The 17682-nt window shown below is 40.9% G+C and overlaps 1 protein-coding gene across 6 annotated transcripts in view; it reads left to right on the top strand.

Annotated features, from left to right (window-relative positions):
- Nucleotides 1-17682, top strand: part of PABIR2 (PABIR family member 2) — a 202938-nt gene that overhangs the window by 8961 nt on the left and 176295 nt on the right. For 2 of the 6 annotated variants that reach the window (XM_019426943.2, XM_019426946.2), the window contains exons 8-9: nucleotides 556-620; nucleotides 2877-2973. In XM_019426943.2, coding sequence (XP_019282488.1) covers nucleotides 556-620; nucleotides 2877-2973 — 162 coding nt within the window. Of the gene's footprint in view, nucleotides 1-555; nucleotides 621-2876; nucleotides 2974-10485; nucleotides 13229-17682 lie in introns of those variants that run through there. The other 4 variants (XM_019426945.2, XM_019426941.2, XM_019426944.2 and 1 more) reach the window with 4 other exon arrangements.

The raw sequence follows: 17682 nt of genomic DNA, 5'->3' as shown, positions 1-17682 counted from the left end.
TAGCAGTAACGTTTTACCAGAGATGTGTTTTTTGAGACATGGTGCCAGAGAACGAACACACGTACACACGCACACGTGCATGCGCGCAATAATCTATCCTTTGTAAGGATAAGGAAAAAAGTTTGTTAAAGATTGTATACCAGTCAAATCCAAATAGTTTTTTAATAAGGTTTATCTGTTTTGAAAAAACTTGTGGATATTTTGTCTTATAGAATTATTTTTTTTAAGTTTTTTTTTTATTATTATTTAAGTAATCTCTACACCCAACGTGAGGCTTGAACTCATGACCCTGAGATCAAGACTTGCGTGTGCTTCCGACTGAGCCAGCCAGGTGCCCCTAGACGATTTTTTAAAATAGCTTAAAATGCCGTGTTTTTTCAGATTATCATATTCCAGGTCAGATCATGTATTGGCAGTTCAGTTACTCAACTTATAACACAGGCATTTTCCATTTTTTTCTACATGACTGTCAATTTTATTGATTTATTTGGGCTATAACGTTTATCTTGCATCTTAAAAGTACTTCACATCATCCTGTTTGTTTATTCTTTGAAGCAGGAGGAGTCAGAGTCCAGTCAAGTGCATTAGGCCCAGTGTTCTTGGTCCTCTTAAAAGAAAAGGTAAGTGTCCCACTTCTGATATTAAACCTAGTTGAGCTTGAATGACAAATTAGAATTTCTGTCTGAAATTAGCTCAAGGCGTGATTCCTTTTTTCTGAAGAAATAGGAAATATTCTTCCCAACGTATGCTTTACTGATTCTGAAGTTTGTAAATTGGTTACTTAACACTGTCCATATTTTTTACACTTCACAACTGAATCTTATTCATATGTTCATATTACCAATATATATTCCAAAACTTTTGCCTCTCAGTGATCTGAATAGAAAACAGATGCAAGTTAATATGTTGCAGAAGTATGTGCTTATGTCATAGCGAACAGGTCTATAAACATGCTGTATACTCAAATGCCTAGCCCCCGGAGTCTATTTTCAAAAGGCAAAAAAAATTAATGCACGTTTAGTCATTATTCCTGGGCCTGTATCTATGTGATTGCAAGTGTTGGGGGTCATTTTAAATGAGAGTTTTAGCAATAATTTTGAAAAAGCAATGCACTAAGTGATTTCTTTGTGTAGATCTCTGTGGGGGCCAGGAAACAAGTCGCTCTCCTAATATCAGGTTAACAGGTACTTGCAGCTTTAGTGGAAACTCCAGCGATAGCATCATGCCCAGATTCCAAAAGTACGATATTTTAGATAACTTAAAATTAAAGATGGTGTGCTCTGGAAAATAGATTTTGATATGGTGACAATGTTTGTATTCAGCGAATAAATTTTATTTTATGAACTAGTAGCCTTAATGCCGCAGAGAATTATTTACAATCATAGGAACCCTCTCAGGAGGTATTACATGACACTAACACCTGGAAACAAGAGCCATCATTATTGTTATCAATTTTAAATATCTTGCAGGAAATTGGTGGAATTAGTATGGTTGTTTAGTTTGAAAGCTATTCCAAAATATACCAGCAGATGGAGGGATTCTTTGCTAAAAAGGGCTAAAGTCTTTTGCTAACAAGGTGTTGTTGAAAGTCCAGCAGTAGCTTTTAAAAGCTCCATATTAAAGCTTGGAAGAAGCAGATAAAGATATAACCTTTCCTGAGTTTCAGCGATTTTCAGAATAGTTCCAGAAGAGAGGTAATATGAATTAATTGATAATATGAAAAAAAAATGAATGTTGCATTTGTTCTTTCTTGATCTTTCTCCATCCTAAGAATCTTGTACAGCTTTAAGTTCACAGTTACTAATTTTCTATTGGAGTATAGTTAGGCCCAAGAATTGAATTTTGTTTAATCTTCCATTGTAAAGCTCAGATAAGGAACCTCAAAACTAAGGTATTTATTTGTGTGTTTTAGATCATGACTTATTTGGAAAGGGGCTTTTTCGGTCTAACCGAGGGTTTTTAGTCTTAGCACTCCTGGGGGCAAAATGTTATTGTGATGGATGCAGTTTTTCTGCTAGCTTCTAGATGTTCTGAGAAAATCTGGAAAATTGGGGTAGCCAGTACACCACCAATTTTGTGAATTGACTAATAATTGCTTTCGATTACAGATGGGCGTTCAGTTACTATTTTTTTTAAAAGAACTCTAGCGAAGAGTAAAAGTATGATTTTTTCATGGGATTTTCTTCTTCCATGCCACACATTTCATTTGTATGTAAAGATGTCAAAGGCTTCCTTAAACCTTACCTGGGTAGTCAAGTCCCCTGGGCCTCATCATGTGTAACATCTTAGAAAAATTAGGTTCCGATTTTCAGTATTTTCTCTTAACAGAGTTATTTTTGTTTTAGTCTTCATTTTACTAAGTAGTCTAAAGCAACCTTTGAGTTTATTAGACTACATACGTTTCAACCCATTTGACTTCGACTCGGGAAATGTTCCACTATTAAAATAATATAAAATCAATGGACTTTCCTAATTCTCTAGGATAAATCATTATTCACTGTGAGCTTCAGCTATTTGGGGAGTCTTTATTTCTGCTGTGGTAAGCCTTGATTCATTTTGCCCGATGCAGTCAGTGTTCTTCTCTTCTGTTAAAGAACATGACTATATCCGTAGTGTGCTAAATAAGAAGGGCTTTTTCTTTTCTTTTCTTTCTTTTTTTTTTCTTTTTTTTTTTTTTTTTTTTAGGGCTGCTTACTTTTTGGTTGAGGTTCTATGGAAGCATGTTTCTTCCACCTTAAAGCGCATGGAAAAATAGCTTTGAAGTAATGGCTTGAAGAAGTATTCTGAGCTTTGGTTAAACAAAGATCATCCCATTTTAGCACCACGCCCGTATCTGTAAAATTGTTTTACAGTAGCATCATCTCTTTCTGTTTTAGGTGAAATGGAAACGGAAAGCCAGCCCAAGAGGCTCTTCCAAGGCACTACCAATATGCTGTCTCCGGAGGCTGCACAACTGTCTGATCTCAGTTCATGGTAAAAAATGAAATAAAATCGAAAAGATGTTAGGGTATGATCTATTTAAAAAGAGCCACATTAACAGTACATTGGGATCATTTGAAATAATATTCAACTTTTGATTCATGCTCTGTAGAAGGGAAATCTCCATGGAGGTACAGATACCGTGGAAAACCAGATCATTTGAAAGTCATCGAGTACTTTTTTGGGAATGTGTGTTTCTTCTTGGCACCTTCATTCCTAGCTCCTGTCAGGTCAGCCTCTCTCAGTGGGTGCTAATGGTGTGGGGGAGGGGCAGCAGCTGGCTGGCGGGAGAAAGTTTTCCTGGGTCGCTGTGGACAGTGTGCCTCGATCGTGGCTGTTCTGCCACGTTTTGTAGTATATTCTTTTAACTGAGCAGAGAATACCGGCATCCTCTTAAGCATGGCGTTTTCTAAATAGCATTTCCTGTTGTTGTAAAAATCTTTTGGAAATTTTGGAGGTATTCTGTCCTAATCCTAACTGAGGTTTTGTTGTATACCAATACTTCCTGACTCCTGTGGTCTGTTCACATAATTTTAGTCTTACTCATCCAAGTGTGGGTGTCTAACTTAAGACCCTTCAGTGTTTTTGTGCAACAGTCAACTTCTCTTCATCTACCTGAAGTTGAGTACTTGGATGCTGATGTACATATTGGAAGGAAGGGGAAGGGATAGTGGCAGTGGCCGGGTAATATGTTGAAATCTTTTAGCATGTATTTCTAATCAACTCACTGAGCACCTGTGTTCTAGACACAGTTGTGTCTAGACTTTTTGTTTGGCACCTTTTGTCAGGATCCTGAGTTTATAGCCGAGGGTCTTTTTTTTAAGAGCCCAACAGTACATTCACTTCAAAAAAAAAAAAAGGATGGGAATACTTATTTAAAAAGGGGGGGATTGGACGCATGGGTGGCTCAGTCAGTTAAGCGTCCGACTCTTGATTTTGGCTCAGGTCATGATTTCACAGTTTGTGAGTTGAAGCCCTGCATTAGGCTTTGTGCTGACAGCAGGGAGCCTCCTTGGGATTTTCTTTTTCTGCCCCTCACACACTTGCGTGTGCATATTCTCTCTGTCTCTCTCTCTCTCTCTCTCTCTCTCTCTCTCTCTCAAATAAAGTAAATACTTATACAAAAATAGAAGGACGGTGCCCTCTAAATGGAAGAATTGTGTAATCTACTTATAAGGTATAAGGATTAGCGATTCTTTCTTTCCAAATCAGATACTTGTTTTATGTAAGATAACCTGTACTTCTAGTTGACCAAGAAGTCACAGATTATTCTAGTTTATTAGACTCGTCGATCAGTGCCGTTCTAATGTTGGAACAGATGTCTTTTAGATTGTTCTAGCTATTTTCAGCCCCACAGTCTCTCTTCTCTCTCATATGTGTCTGTCCTTGATGGCTCAGTGTGCTAATTTCGGTATAGAGTGCTTTTCCAGGTATGTAGATGATTGCAAAGAGAAAACTTCTAAAGCTCGTCAACAGGACTAGTGGATGAAACTCTATACTTAGTGGAAACTGCCTATCACTTTTATGGTAAAGTGTGTTTTAATATAGGCACATGACATTATAAATAGCTTTGCTTACCCAGTTACTAACCAAGCAACCAAGTTAGGGAAAAGATACGAAAGCATTTTGCCGAGCTGAAAACATACAGGGTGCGGTGGAGTTTTTAAATATTGTCATGGACTCTACAGGATGCCATAAAACAGGTTCACACAAATAAAAAGGGAAAGAGAGGGTGTTTACCAAGGGTCCCTACCCCTCCTTCAGACGTTTATTCCTCTGAGCAGCAAAACGTACGTTATCGACCATGGTGGCTGCGGTGAGGGTCCTATTTCTGTCCTGTTTATGTTGCCACTACGCTCATTCTCCTCCGACCTGTGACTAGCTATGAGAGCCCTGGGGACACTGACATTGGCGATCAAGGGCACTTTGATCCCTAAAGGCAAAAAGTGTTGCTTCACCCTGGAAAGATTTGTTTTATTCACATGAGACCAGTCATCGAGCAGTAACAAGCCAACATGTGGCTCAAGTAATATGTTAAAAAGAAATTTATTGCTCAAAACTCACAAAACTAAGTGTGAAAGGTATGTAAGCAATTAAGCTTTAAAAGATGTTTTTAGTAAGTTCGTAGCATCTGGACTCCTGAGACTATTAAAACTTAAAATTGCACTGACTTTTGGGACCCCTTGTATACTAGTATTGCTGACATGTAGGCCTGCAATGAAGAGATTTTAAACATGAGTTATTCATGATATATAAAAATTAGATCCTGCCTTTGCAGAAACTGTTTTTCCTATCTCTGTAATGCAGTTTCATTGATCAGACATCCGTATTCTTAGAAACGGGGACAGAGATGGAGACTAACTGTGTTCTGGTTTCTGTTGCCAAGGGTAACAGTATACTTGATCGCTGAGGAAACCATATTTATATATTTTAGGGAGCAGAAAAGGTACCACCAGATCATAAGTAGATGTTATCTCATCATTTAAGTTATTGTAATTTGTTCTCTGCCCCACCCCATAAAGAAGAGGTGGGTTTTAAAACTTTAAGTTAAACTTTATTTTTTTAAATATAATGTATTGTCAGATTGGCTGACATACAGTGTGTACATGTGCTCTTGGTTTTGGGGGTAGATTCCCGTGATTCATCGCTTCCATACAACACCCAGTGCTCATCCCAACAAGTGTCCTCCTCAATGTAAATTAAGCTTTATATATCGGATAATAGTCTTTAAAATCTGATGTCTGAAGTGTAAATTAAGTGTGAAGTTTGAGTATGGACCCATTTGGGGTTTGTGTCCAGTGTGTTAACTGCCACGCAAAGGAATAGTAGGCCTGCTCTTCGTATCATATTTTTTACTCGATGAAAATTCTGAAATCTTTGCCAACCAAATCTGGGGAGCATTGTTAACCACAAGGCAGGAATTCTGTCATTCTGGATTTAGTCCTTCTGAACATCAAGAATTTTTTTTAACATTTTTATTTATTTTTGAGAGGCAGAGACAGAGCACAAGCCAGGGAGGGACAGAGAGAGAGAGGGAGACACAGAATCCGAAGCAGGCTGCAGCCTCTTGAGCTGTCAGCACGGAGCCCGTCGCGGGGCTCGAACCCACCAACCGTGAGATCATGACCTCGGACGCTCAACCGACTGAGCCACCCCGGCGCCCCTGAACATCAAGAATTTGACGATAGCTTGGAAGTTCACCTTTCCATGGTGCTTTGATTCTTTTTGTGTCTTGAGAACTCTTGTTCTGCTCCTTGTCCTTTTGGGGACAAGATTATCTGTGGCACGTTACATAAAGGAATTTTGAGGGCCACCAGTCATATAGTGAAGATTAAGTGGTAGTCTGTTTCTCGCACAGAAAAGGACAAGTTCTCCCATGAAATTTTTCCCCACTGCATCAGTGTTATTGTGACTGCTAATTTAGCCTTTATAGTTTTATTTTAACATTTTTCATTAGATTTCACTTAGTGACTTTAACATTATTTTTAATGGTATATGTGTCACGGCAAGAAAATTTAATCATGAATATGTGATATGTGCAAAGAATAAGACTTAATCAAGATTTATTTTATAACAGAACTGTATTCGTATACCTTGAACATGGTTATGTGAGCAGCTTAGACATCTGTGCCGATACTTTAAAGCTCCTATCCCCAAGGTGACTGGGGAAATGATAATATTTAAATGTGTGATCTTAAAAACTTAGAAGTTATGCAGAAAGATAATGCTGGGTCTTCTTCAGGTGAGACGGTAGAGACCAGAGAATGTACCCTAGGGACCAGTTTAACCCACACCAAGGGGTAGGGGATGCCCTGTAAGTCTTAGCTTATACCAGGATCTGTGCTGGGGTTGGTAGAGCTGTGGCTTATTTCTAGTGCATTTACCTGCCTGCCAAATCTAATCTGATAGAGTCCAGTTTATTGACCGCACAAGGCACCAAGTGGCTGACCCAGATGGATAATAGTGTGAGACACGCTGGACATCCTGATTTTGTTGTTACCTTATTATTTGAATGTTTTAATGATTCTCTTATGCTTTCACCCTTATTTTTTTAGGCAGAGGGCACTACCGTAATAATTATAACTATTTTTGTGTGATTTAGATATTGCGTCAATATGTATACACCATGGCTAGAATGAATTAGAATTCGTTCACTGTTTTTAATGTTTATTTTTGAGAGACGGCACGAGCAGGGGAGGGGCAGAGAGAGAGAGGGAGACACAGAATCCGCAGCAGGCTCCGGGCTCTGAGCTGTCTGCACAGAGCCCGACAGGGGGCTCAAACCCACAAACCGTGAGATCGTGACCTGAGCCGAAGTCAGACGCTCGGCCGACTGAGCCACGCAGGCACCCCATCGTTCACTTTTGATTTGTTACCCCTATGTCCAGTTTGAACTGTCTAGGTCCTCTGCTTTCCTTGCATTGTCTGGCTTTCAGCCATTAGTCTGAGGCTCATTAACACCTCCATCAGAGCTTAAGCTAGGAAGGGAAAAAGATAAACTCAAATTGGACCATATGTTGTTGCTTTTAGAAGGCCCGGTAGAAGGTTTAATAGTGAACACTATGAAAGTCACTTTTGTTCAGTGATCTATGAATAAAAAAATCACGTAAGTCTTGCTTTACATGGATATACTGTGGGTAGTTTGTGACTGTTGGATAGAACGGGTTTTAGTTTTGTGAAAATATCCGGAGTAAATTCTACTGGAGGCTAGATGGAGGTATGCTATTGTACTATAAAGGAACAAAGTTTTATGCATGTTCGTATTTAAGAATAGAGAAGAAATTCCTGAAAAGGAATAAACGAAACGAAAAATTCAGATTTGTATTTTTCTCTTGGTAACTGCTTGGTAACTTCCCTGTTAGCTTATTTCTCTTAAGGTAATCAGTGGTGTTAGGTGAGAGCTCTCTCTGCATGAGTCATGTTCTGTGTTTTTGAATGAATGCAGGATTCACCTAAGCAAGCAGGTCTTATTACGAATGGAATCTTTTAACCCAGGGCTCACCATAAGTCTGGTGGCTGGAATAAGAAAGTCTTTATTTATATTCAGATTATCTGCTTGGTGGCCAAATTTTAATCTAAGTCTGTTTTTTCCTGCCAAGTAGCACAGAGCGTGTCCTTCGGCTGCCCGGCCAATATGTGCTTTAGGAAAGTAAATTCATTTTAATATTAGTCTAGGCAAAATGCTGCAGGAGGAAAAATCACATATGTTCCAAAGGCAAATATAAAGGCCTTTTGATTTTCCAATGTCTTAGATTATCTGTGTAACTTTCTTTCAGTACTTTGAATAATTCATATTTTAGACCTATTTTCCCATTGGGTTGAAAAAATATCAGAGCCAGCTAAATTTTCCGAACTTCTTACTTAAAAGTGGTATTATTAATGATGCATTTCACAGCAGTGAGCATAGACTGGGAGTACTGTGGACTATACTGTTTCCATTTTTATTTTTACTTTTCCGAAGCTTATTTGTATTCTGTCTCCACCTAAAAACAATCCACAGGCAATAGAAATGACATTTTGAAGAAAAATAGCAGAGAAGTGTGTGGAGGGGAATGTTACATGTTGTTGAGGTGGGGGAGGTATAGGGCCCAGAAACTTCCAAATGTACTATGGGTTAACACTGGAACTACATTAACTTGGAAATTCATAAAAATGATGTTAAATGCTCTTTTTAAAAAAAAAAATTTTTAGTGTTTATTTTTGAGAGAGAGAGAAAAATAGCGAGCGAGCGAGGGGCAGAGAGAGAGGGGACAGAATCCGAAGCAGGCTCCAGGCTCTGAGCTGTCAGCACAGAGCCCGACGTGGGGCTCAAATTTGCAAACCGCAAGATCATGACTTGAGCTGAAGTCGGACACTTACCGACTGAGCCACCCAGGCGCCCCGATATTAAGTACTCTTAATATTGAGCCTCAGAGCACTTTAGACCAGTGCGGGCTTTTGTAGAAGAGCTAGTAACCAGACTTCATTTAGAATCCATATTTCCTGATCATTAATCCTTCTCCAATTCTATGCTTGCTTCCCTTTCCAAAATTAAAAAGTGTGTGTGTGTAAATCCTAAAACTGCCTGACTACCTCTCCAGCTTTGTCTCTCATTGTGTTCTTACCCTTTGTACTTAACAGCCACACTAGCCTGCTTTTGGCTCCTAAAACTACCCTTGCTTCCTCCCAAACCACACCTGGTTAATGCCTACTCATCTTCCAAGTGACAGCTCACGTATCACTTTTGGGGAACGTGTTCCTCCCTGTTCCTCCAAATTAGATCAGGTTACCCATGTTATGTACTCGCAGAGCCCTTTGTATCTTGCTTTTATTGCTTTGATCACAAATTATATATGTATTAGCAGAGTTATTTAAATGTCTGTCTCCTGTACTGTACTGTAAGTTCGATGAGGGCAGGGACCATGTCTGTCTTAGACACCACTGTATTTCTAATGTCTAGCCTACTTCCTGCACTTGGTAGGTACTCAACAAATACTAGAATAAATGAATGTGAGTGAATTCAGGCCAGATCGAGAGCATAGAACTTCACTGTTGGATCAGTGGGAATCTGAACCAGAAAGGCAGCCTGGTGCGCAACTGTGAAGGCTCTTAATTGTGAATACTGAAGTATGAAGCCAGGTTTGTGAAGCAGGCCAGATGGGTGATTGGCAGCCATGAGAGCCTGGGCTGGATGGATAAGGAAGGCATCCCTGGGCTGGACTGTAGAGGCCCTGATGCCCACATCAGGTGTTTTGGCGGAAGGATAGGCGCAGAAGCTAGTTGTCAGAATCAGAGAGGCAAGTGGAGGCTGGTGAGGGTATTGGGTCTGTGGCTAGAGAGCATTCCTTTTAGCAGCCTAACTGGACAGTAACTGAAGGCAGCTTGTAGAGATAGCAGGGACACCTTTGGGTTTTGAAAGCAAGAGAAAAGGAAACGGTATAAGAAGTTCACAAAATGAGAAGAATAGAAAAGACCAAAAGTGGAGGGGGAAATCAGGAAACAAATGTGTTTGAATTGAAGGCACCTTGGGAAAGGGGAAGCGGTCAAATCTAGAGTAGCCGAACACCTGTTGTTCTGGAGTAGAGGAACCACGAAGCAGTGTACTTAATAGAGTACTTCAGACAGTCCAGGGTACCTCAACCAGTAACCATCGCTCTTACTGTAAGGCTGATGGCAAGGGAAGAAGGTAAATCTAAGGGTAGCAATCTCTTGAGCTAAAGGTAAGGGAGTTAACTCCCTCACAAAAATCATGACCTGTCAAGGGGAATGCTGACATTCTGGTGCCTCCACGAGAGCACTAAAATGCTACAGAACCTTGAACGTCTTACTTTGGATTTCTGTGACTTTGTTTTTGCAGGTATCTGAATATAGTCCATTATGTAGTTCATTGCTGTTGCTTTTGTGCTTTTTATCATTTACAAATGCTCTTACCGATTCGTGAGTTCTTGAAACTATGTCGTTGCATGTTATGTTTACCTTTACCCTGATAGATGCATCTGCTTATAATTCTTTTTGCTTTGTCCTCAGTTCAGATATTTTGGATGGCAGTAGTAGCAGCAGTGGCTTATCCTCAGACTCACTGGCTAAAGGCAGCACAACCGCAGAGTCTCCAGTAGCATGCACCAATTCATGCTCTTCGTTCATCTTGATGGATGATCTCTCACCCAAGTGACTTACCCATTTCTGATTCAGTGTTTTAACTGCTGTTTCCTACACAAAACATTTCAGTGAGGAACGCAGACAGCTTTGATCCATAACGAGGATTAAAGTGTGACAGACTTCAACCATTTCGATGCCGTTCTTTTTTGGCATCTCTCTCCTCTAAAGTTCAATTTTACGAGTGTAGTGACCTGACTCATGTCTCTTCTTGCTGATTTCGTTTTGGATCTAGTGACTAAATCTCAAATAACTCATTTTTGATTGCTTAGAGTATATATTTTTTCCCTCCGTGCCTCAGAGAGCACCTATTTTCGAGTCTATGCGTTTAATAAAGGAAAGCACTGATGTGTATTTTCAACAGTGGTTCTTTTTCCCAGCAGTGACATGACAGCTAAAGTTGATCAGAAATTCTCTTGCTTGAGAGATTGTTTTTGTTGTCTGTTGACTACATAGTTTCAAATCTCCTTATTCCACGATAATAGATGGATTGCTTTCGATTATATTAAATTTTTATTTTTCCGCATCAGCTTAAAGTACATTATTTTGTTTCCCTTTCCTGTTTGAGCTGCTTACTTGCCATTTCTCACCGAGGGGAGGGAACACGTAGTTGCTTTCATTACTATCCATGTCGCTTTGCTGGTGGAGTGTATGACGTGAGGATTGATTTTAGTGCTGAGAATGTAAATGGACTGACGGGATGCCTGGATTAGTCACCAGAGGTTCTTATGCCTTAGCTACCGCGGTTGATGTTTTTCTCCCCAAACCTGTTGCCCGAAGGAATATATAAAATATTGTTAATGTTTCTAGGTGGTGTTATCAAGGAGAAGAAATCCCTGCCTTGACCAGATGTGTGGAGCATCTACAAATGAATGAATAATGTTATTTACACACAAAGCACTGTGTAGAAAAGCGTACGCGGAGCTTGACAGCTTGTTTCGGGTGGTATTACGAGGCCTGAGGTGCCTTGGGGTGCAGTGTTGTGCTGTAAAGGTGTATGTCATAAGGTAGGCTAGAAAAGGGGGCTTTATGTGTCTTACTGCCACACGCTGTTTTGATTGCTGCTTTTTGCTGATTCCTTTCTCGTCCTCGGATTTGTTTGTTTTGTCGCGTGGTGAGTGCTGCTGCCCACTGTGTTTTGGTTGTTGTGTTTTTGCCGCTAGAGTCAGAATCCAGTTCTTGTTGATGCTGCCTTCTAGCGAGGGCAGCTTCGTATCTCCGAGGAAGCTCTCAGGAGCCGCAAAAGTCCACGTTACTGTGCATTCTGCTTTTAAGAAGCTGTTGAGCTGTGAACAGTGGACATGATAGTAAGTCTGAGGTACCGTAAGTTATTTAATTTCTAAAAGAGGAAAATCCTGACAGAGCTATTTAAAAAAGCTGAGTGTAATCTATCGTTGTGTTATTTATTATTTAAAACTGTGTTAAAATGTTGTGAGAGATTTCTTTTAATGTTGAGACATCGTGGTTGGGTTGTCTGTGTTTAATATGCAAATTTTCCCGCTAGGATCATAATATTCCACGTTTTAAATGAATGTAAGAAATGGAAACTACTGCCTTTGTGTCCTTTGAAGGCAAAGATTCTTGAATTCTGAAGGAAGATGATGCGCTTTGAGGGTACTCACAGAGTAGTAACACTGTATGACTTGAAGGGAAATCTATCCTCTTTGAATTCTGAGACAGCGTCGCTTAGCTTGCAGTAAGTTGTTCTGTTACAGCATCACGTGTGGTGTTGATTTTAAACTGTAATAACCACCACGATGGCCACGAGTGGCTTTGTTTCTCACATTGTTTTCCCCTGTGCAGAGTCCATAATCTTTCAATCCTAACATAAATGTATATATTATGAAGGTCGTTCCCTAGTGTGCCATTTTAAAGAGAAGTTACTTCGAGGGTATTCGGTGTGTTTATTCCGCTTGTGAAAGAACCACGTGAAGATGTTTCTGCCTGTATAATACCGAGAGATGGTTTTCTCTTACAGGATACTTACCCACCTTTGCTCTACTGTCTTCTTTGCCTTAAAGGGATACTTTTGGCCATGAATTTTGGGCTCTAATTTAGGACTCTTAAGAAACAACCTTTGGAATGTGTTGATATTGAAATTTCTTCTTGAAATTCAGTGGTGGGTTAGAATTGGGACAGGAAAATGAAGTTGTTCCAATAGTAGGAGAACTAGGAGACCAGATGATTCACTTTATTGTTTAAACCGAAGTTCGTTTTTGTTGCTTAAATTGACTAGAAAGTTAAGTTTATGCAGGGATTGTTTTGGAATAAATAAAAAGAGATGCTAACCTTCAAATGAGCTCTGGTGACAGTACCCCTTTATTTTTATATAAAGTCTAATATTTGAAAAGTGGTCATTGTTATAAAATAAAATTCTCTCTTCCTATTCTAATATATCCTGTTTCAGGCTTCTATTTGAAAACAAGTACAAGAGATGATACGATAAGAAAATCCTATAGACGCTCTTTTTGCTTGACTAACTTATATAATCACTGTGTTTCATGATAACCGCTTTTGGAATAAATTCTAGAAAATTTTGTGAAATGCTGACCTTGTGTATATCTTAGAATGCAAATTTAATAAAGTGTGTACACATGCATAAAATTCTGTAAAAGTTGTTAAAGGCTCTTTTATTCTTCTGAATAATTAATTTTCTGCCTCCGTATCCCCGTATTGCATTCTGTGTGTCTCGTCGCAGTCAAGTTCGGGATGAAATGATACCAGGACCACAGAAGAATTAGCTGCATTGAAGTTGGGGCTGTTTCCCAAAACGAAAAGGAAACCGCTCCACACGGTCTGTCAGACTTTTCACGAGCATTCTGTAGAACGGGACGATTGAGACTGTTTTTGCCAAGGCCACGCAGACTTCTTATTTTTCATTTTTCTCTTGCTGTTTGTTTTTGACCTATTCATAAGACTAAATTGTTTTGGAACAACATGGGTGGGTAGACAGGTAAAAAATAAAAGCCTTGTATGCGTGACTCAGGCCATAAACACTCCATTTTCTTTTCAGTATCTTAAAAACATGAACTATTCTATTTCACACTTACGGAAAAGTGGCGACAGTAGCACGAAGAATTCCCGCACGTCCTTCACCCAGATTCCCTAGTTAACATTTAACCACGTTTGCTTTAGCATTCTCCCTGTTTCCCCCTCTCTTCTGTATGTGCGAATACTTCATACTTAAGAATTCACGTATTTTTTTCTAAACCATCTGAGAAGTTACAGAAATGACACCCCATTACCTTTACATGCTTCAGTGTACTTTTCCCAAAGACTGGGACGGTCTATGTAATAAAACTATCGAAATCAGGAAATTACCTTTGATAGAAAACTACCATCCAATCTGTAGACTCTATTCAAAGGTTTCCCGTGGTCCCAATAATGTTCTTTTAGCAAAAAGGAAAAAAAAAATCTTTTCTTCTGACCCAGGATTCAATCCAAGATTATGTGTTACACTTCGTTATGTGCCTTTGATCTCCCCCAATCTGAAGTCCCCAGTCTCTCCTTTTGCGATTTTCATATTTTTGAAAAGTACTGGCCAATTTTGAAAACTGTGCCTCAATTTAGGTTTGACTGCCGTTTCCTAGTTATTAAATTCAGGTCATGCATTTTGGGCAGAAATACCACAGAAGTGACACTGCATTGGCAGTGTGTTCTTGCAGGATACACGTGACATCACCATCCTTTTGCTGGTGATGGGAACCTTGGTCCTTTGGTTCAGGTGGTACCTGCCAGGTTTCTTTTGTACAGTTAATGGTTTCCCTTTGAAATTAATAAAATACTTTGTGTGGAGATCCTTTGAGGGTATATAAATACCCTGTTTCCTCAAACTTCCCCTCACTAGTTTTAGTATCCATAGATCATTCATGCCTGGTGGCATTATGATGGCCAACTGATGGTGACTCTCATTCTATCATTCTTTCTACATTTACTGGTTGGCGTAATACCGTAAAAAAAAAAATTCCCTTCACCATTTATTTGCATCAGTGTGGGACTCATGGAGTCCTGTTTTAGTCCGTGGGTTTTAAGTCATTTTCGTTATTTTGATATTCACATCGCAGATTTGGACAGTGGAGAGAGCCCCTCCAAGCTGGCTCCTGTGTCCTTTTGACCAATCTCTGGTTTTTTTTATCAGTGTTTCACTATGTGGCTTAATATGCCCCAGAATCATACGTTCCCTGCCCCAGCCTTGAGATCAGACATTTCTCTAAGGAGCCTTGATTCCTTTAATCTTTCAAAGCCAAGGTGTAGGCACTAGGTATCATCATTACTATCTGGATATCCTGGTCTAAAGGCAGCATAGAGAAAATATATGTAAATGTGTGTGTGTGCATGCACACATATGTATCTGTCTTAAAAATCATGAGTTCAAACTGGTACCTTCGATTCCCGTTAAACACCACAGGGTTCATTCCAGGGTCCACCCTATCCATATTTGTAACTCCGATCTCTGACAGTGAGGACCCCGGCTCCCGTCATCCTCAATACGGTTGTTCATTTCCCCTGTATGTAACCGGTTTCTGACCCTGCCTGCCTCCTCAGTTCCAGCCATCTTCCTGCTCTGACCCTGATGGTCCCTTCAGTCCCACCAGCCCTGGCTGCCTCTGCAGAAGGGAAAGGGAAAACGGGCTTAAATACTCAGGTCTTAAATCTCCCTGGCTCACACCCATCCCAGTCACCACCCCTAAGCTCCTCTTCTGCGTTGAATTGCTCACAGCTCAGGGATTTCTTATGTTCATCAGTTTGACAGATTGATGACAAATTGAAGTCAATTTGACAAATTGACTTACTGAGCCCCGTGCTGGGAACTAAGTGCAGATTAAGTTCATGCCTTCAAGTAGACCAGCCTGGTGGCATAAGCGGAGGTAATCTGGAAGCCCCGGTGTCGTGTGGTGAAGCACCCAGTGTGGTGGGGAACACCAAGGGAGAGTCCCTCACAACCTGGGCTGTGCTTCTGGAATGCCTCCCAGAAGAGGTAACACCGAAGCTGAATCTTGAAGAACAAACTTGGGGTGGAGGTGGGAGTCAGGTAGAGGGAAATAGGATACAGGTGCTACCACAGAGACCGGTAACTTGCTAATAGAAGAAACGAGGCTGGAGAGAGAAACATCTGGTATTTCAGGACTTGAGAGTCAGGTTATGGGGGTGGAGGTTATGCGCATAGATGGAAGTAGTGGGATTAGCGGAGAAGAGGGTGAAGGACCAAGTCCTGACCAGCACCAACACCGAAGAGACAGGTTGAAGGAGAGATGGGGCGGCGAGAGAGGTAGGAGAAAAACCTGGAGACAGGAGCTAACACTATCAGCGAAGCTAAGGAAGGCGTTGTCTCCACGGTCACTCAAGATGAGGACTGAAACTCTTCCCATTGGATCCGATAATTCCGGTCCCCGGGAGACTTTCATTAGTGTGCTCTTGGGGAGGTGGGCGGGGCAAAAGCCAGATTGTCGTGGCTTGAATGAAGCGGGGAGTTTAGGAAATGGAGACAGCACAGGCGGTGCCGGAATCTTCTAACTCCCTCCTTCCCTTCTCTCCCAGCCCTTGCTCAGTTACAACCCCCACTCGTTCCCCATTTTCTCCTCCGTATCCCCAGCAGCTAGCACTGTATCCAAAACATAACAGTCACTCAATAAAATTTTGTTGAGTAACTCCACCCTCTAACCAATAGAATTTTGTTGAGTAACTCCACCCTCTAACCAATAGGGGGAGCTAGAGGAAAGTCACTCTAACCTGTAGAGGGAGCTGAAAGGAAGTCAGGGGGAGTGTTCCCCTACAGAAGGAGCTGGAAGAAAACCCCCAGGGAAGTGTTAACCACACGCTCTGACCTCTAGGAGGAGCACCAAGCTTCTGGTCTTGCAGACATTCCTGAGGAAAACTTGCTTGAGGAGTCTGCGTCAGGGAGTCCAACCTTTTAATATATACCTAGTAAGTTCTGTTCGTTGCATGTGGTGCTGATTTTCCATTTATGATAGTGATGTGAAGTTTTCTGTTAGCACATATTTTTTTTCAACGTTTTTTTTTTATTTTTGGGACAGAGAGAGACAGAGCATGAACGGGGGAGGGGCAGAGAGAGGGAGACACAGAATCGGAAACAGGCTCCAGGCTCTGAGCCATCAGCCCAGAGCCCGACTCGGGGCTCAAACTCACGGACCGCGAGATCGTGACCTGGCTGAAGTCGGACGCTTAACCGACTGCGCCACCCAGGCGCCCCGAGTTAGCACATATTTTAAAACATATATTTAAGAAATGAATATAACAAAAAGTGAGCTCATTTAAAGAAACATCTTAAATAAACAATAGTATGAGTGATAGATATCCAAGTTACTGCCCAGATCTTCAAAGTAAAGTTGAAATCAGAACTTAGATCCAGGAAAGCACTGGGTCACCGTGGCGTGTGGAACTGATGGTATGAAGAAGTTAAAGGCTGTTGAATCTGTGTGGAATGCTCTTTTTGGGTGCCTCTTGGATCCTCTCTTTCTGAGACTCTGATTCTGATTTTCCGTGAAGTGTGGTAAGAGAAGTCTGGTGCCTTCTGAGGAGAAGACACTCCTCTCAGCTTGAAAGTTAAGGGTCTGAGGAGAAGACACCCCTCTCAGCTTGAAAGTCAAGGGGGAACTTGGTTGGGGCTCAGGAAAAAGGAGCCTAAAGAGCACTTGACGCCTGGTTTGTTAGGTTCTGGTTTGTTTGGAATTGAGGTGTTTCCTGGGGACTTTCAGTGCTAAAACAAGGAAAGTCTTAGGCAAAGTAGGGCCATTCAGTTACCCTGAGAGGTGTCTTGCCTTCCTCAGGTGTGGTTTTCCTTCAGTTTCTTTCCTTACCTCTCTTCTGACTGAAGGAGTGTTTAGAGCTCCAAAGCTAAGGTCAGAAGGTCACCCTCAGAGAAAGAAGGTTCAAGTCTAGGTCACTGAGGCCTATTTCGGGCAAAAGGAATTTTTAGTCTAACCCGTTTAGTGACTACACTGAAGTTTGAGGTGAAAGCCTGAGCTGGTCAAGTGTTTCTTTGAATCTGTTCTTCGGGCATTTATCTCCCTCCAAGACCTGTGGGGTACGGGTAGCAGGAAGGGGGAC

The sequence above is a fragment of the Panthera pardus genome, unplaced genomic scaffold (assembly GCF_024362965.1).
Source record: "Panthera pardus isolate Hobbes unplaced genomic scaffold, ASM2436296v1 HiC_scaffold_27, whole genome shotgun sequence".
Lineage (NCBI taxonomy): Eukaryota > Metazoa > Chordata > Mammalia > Carnivora > Felidae > Panthera > Panthera pardus.
The sequence above is the reverse complement of the archived record's forward strand: the minus strand, read 5'-3'. Positions and strand labels throughout refer to the sequence as shown.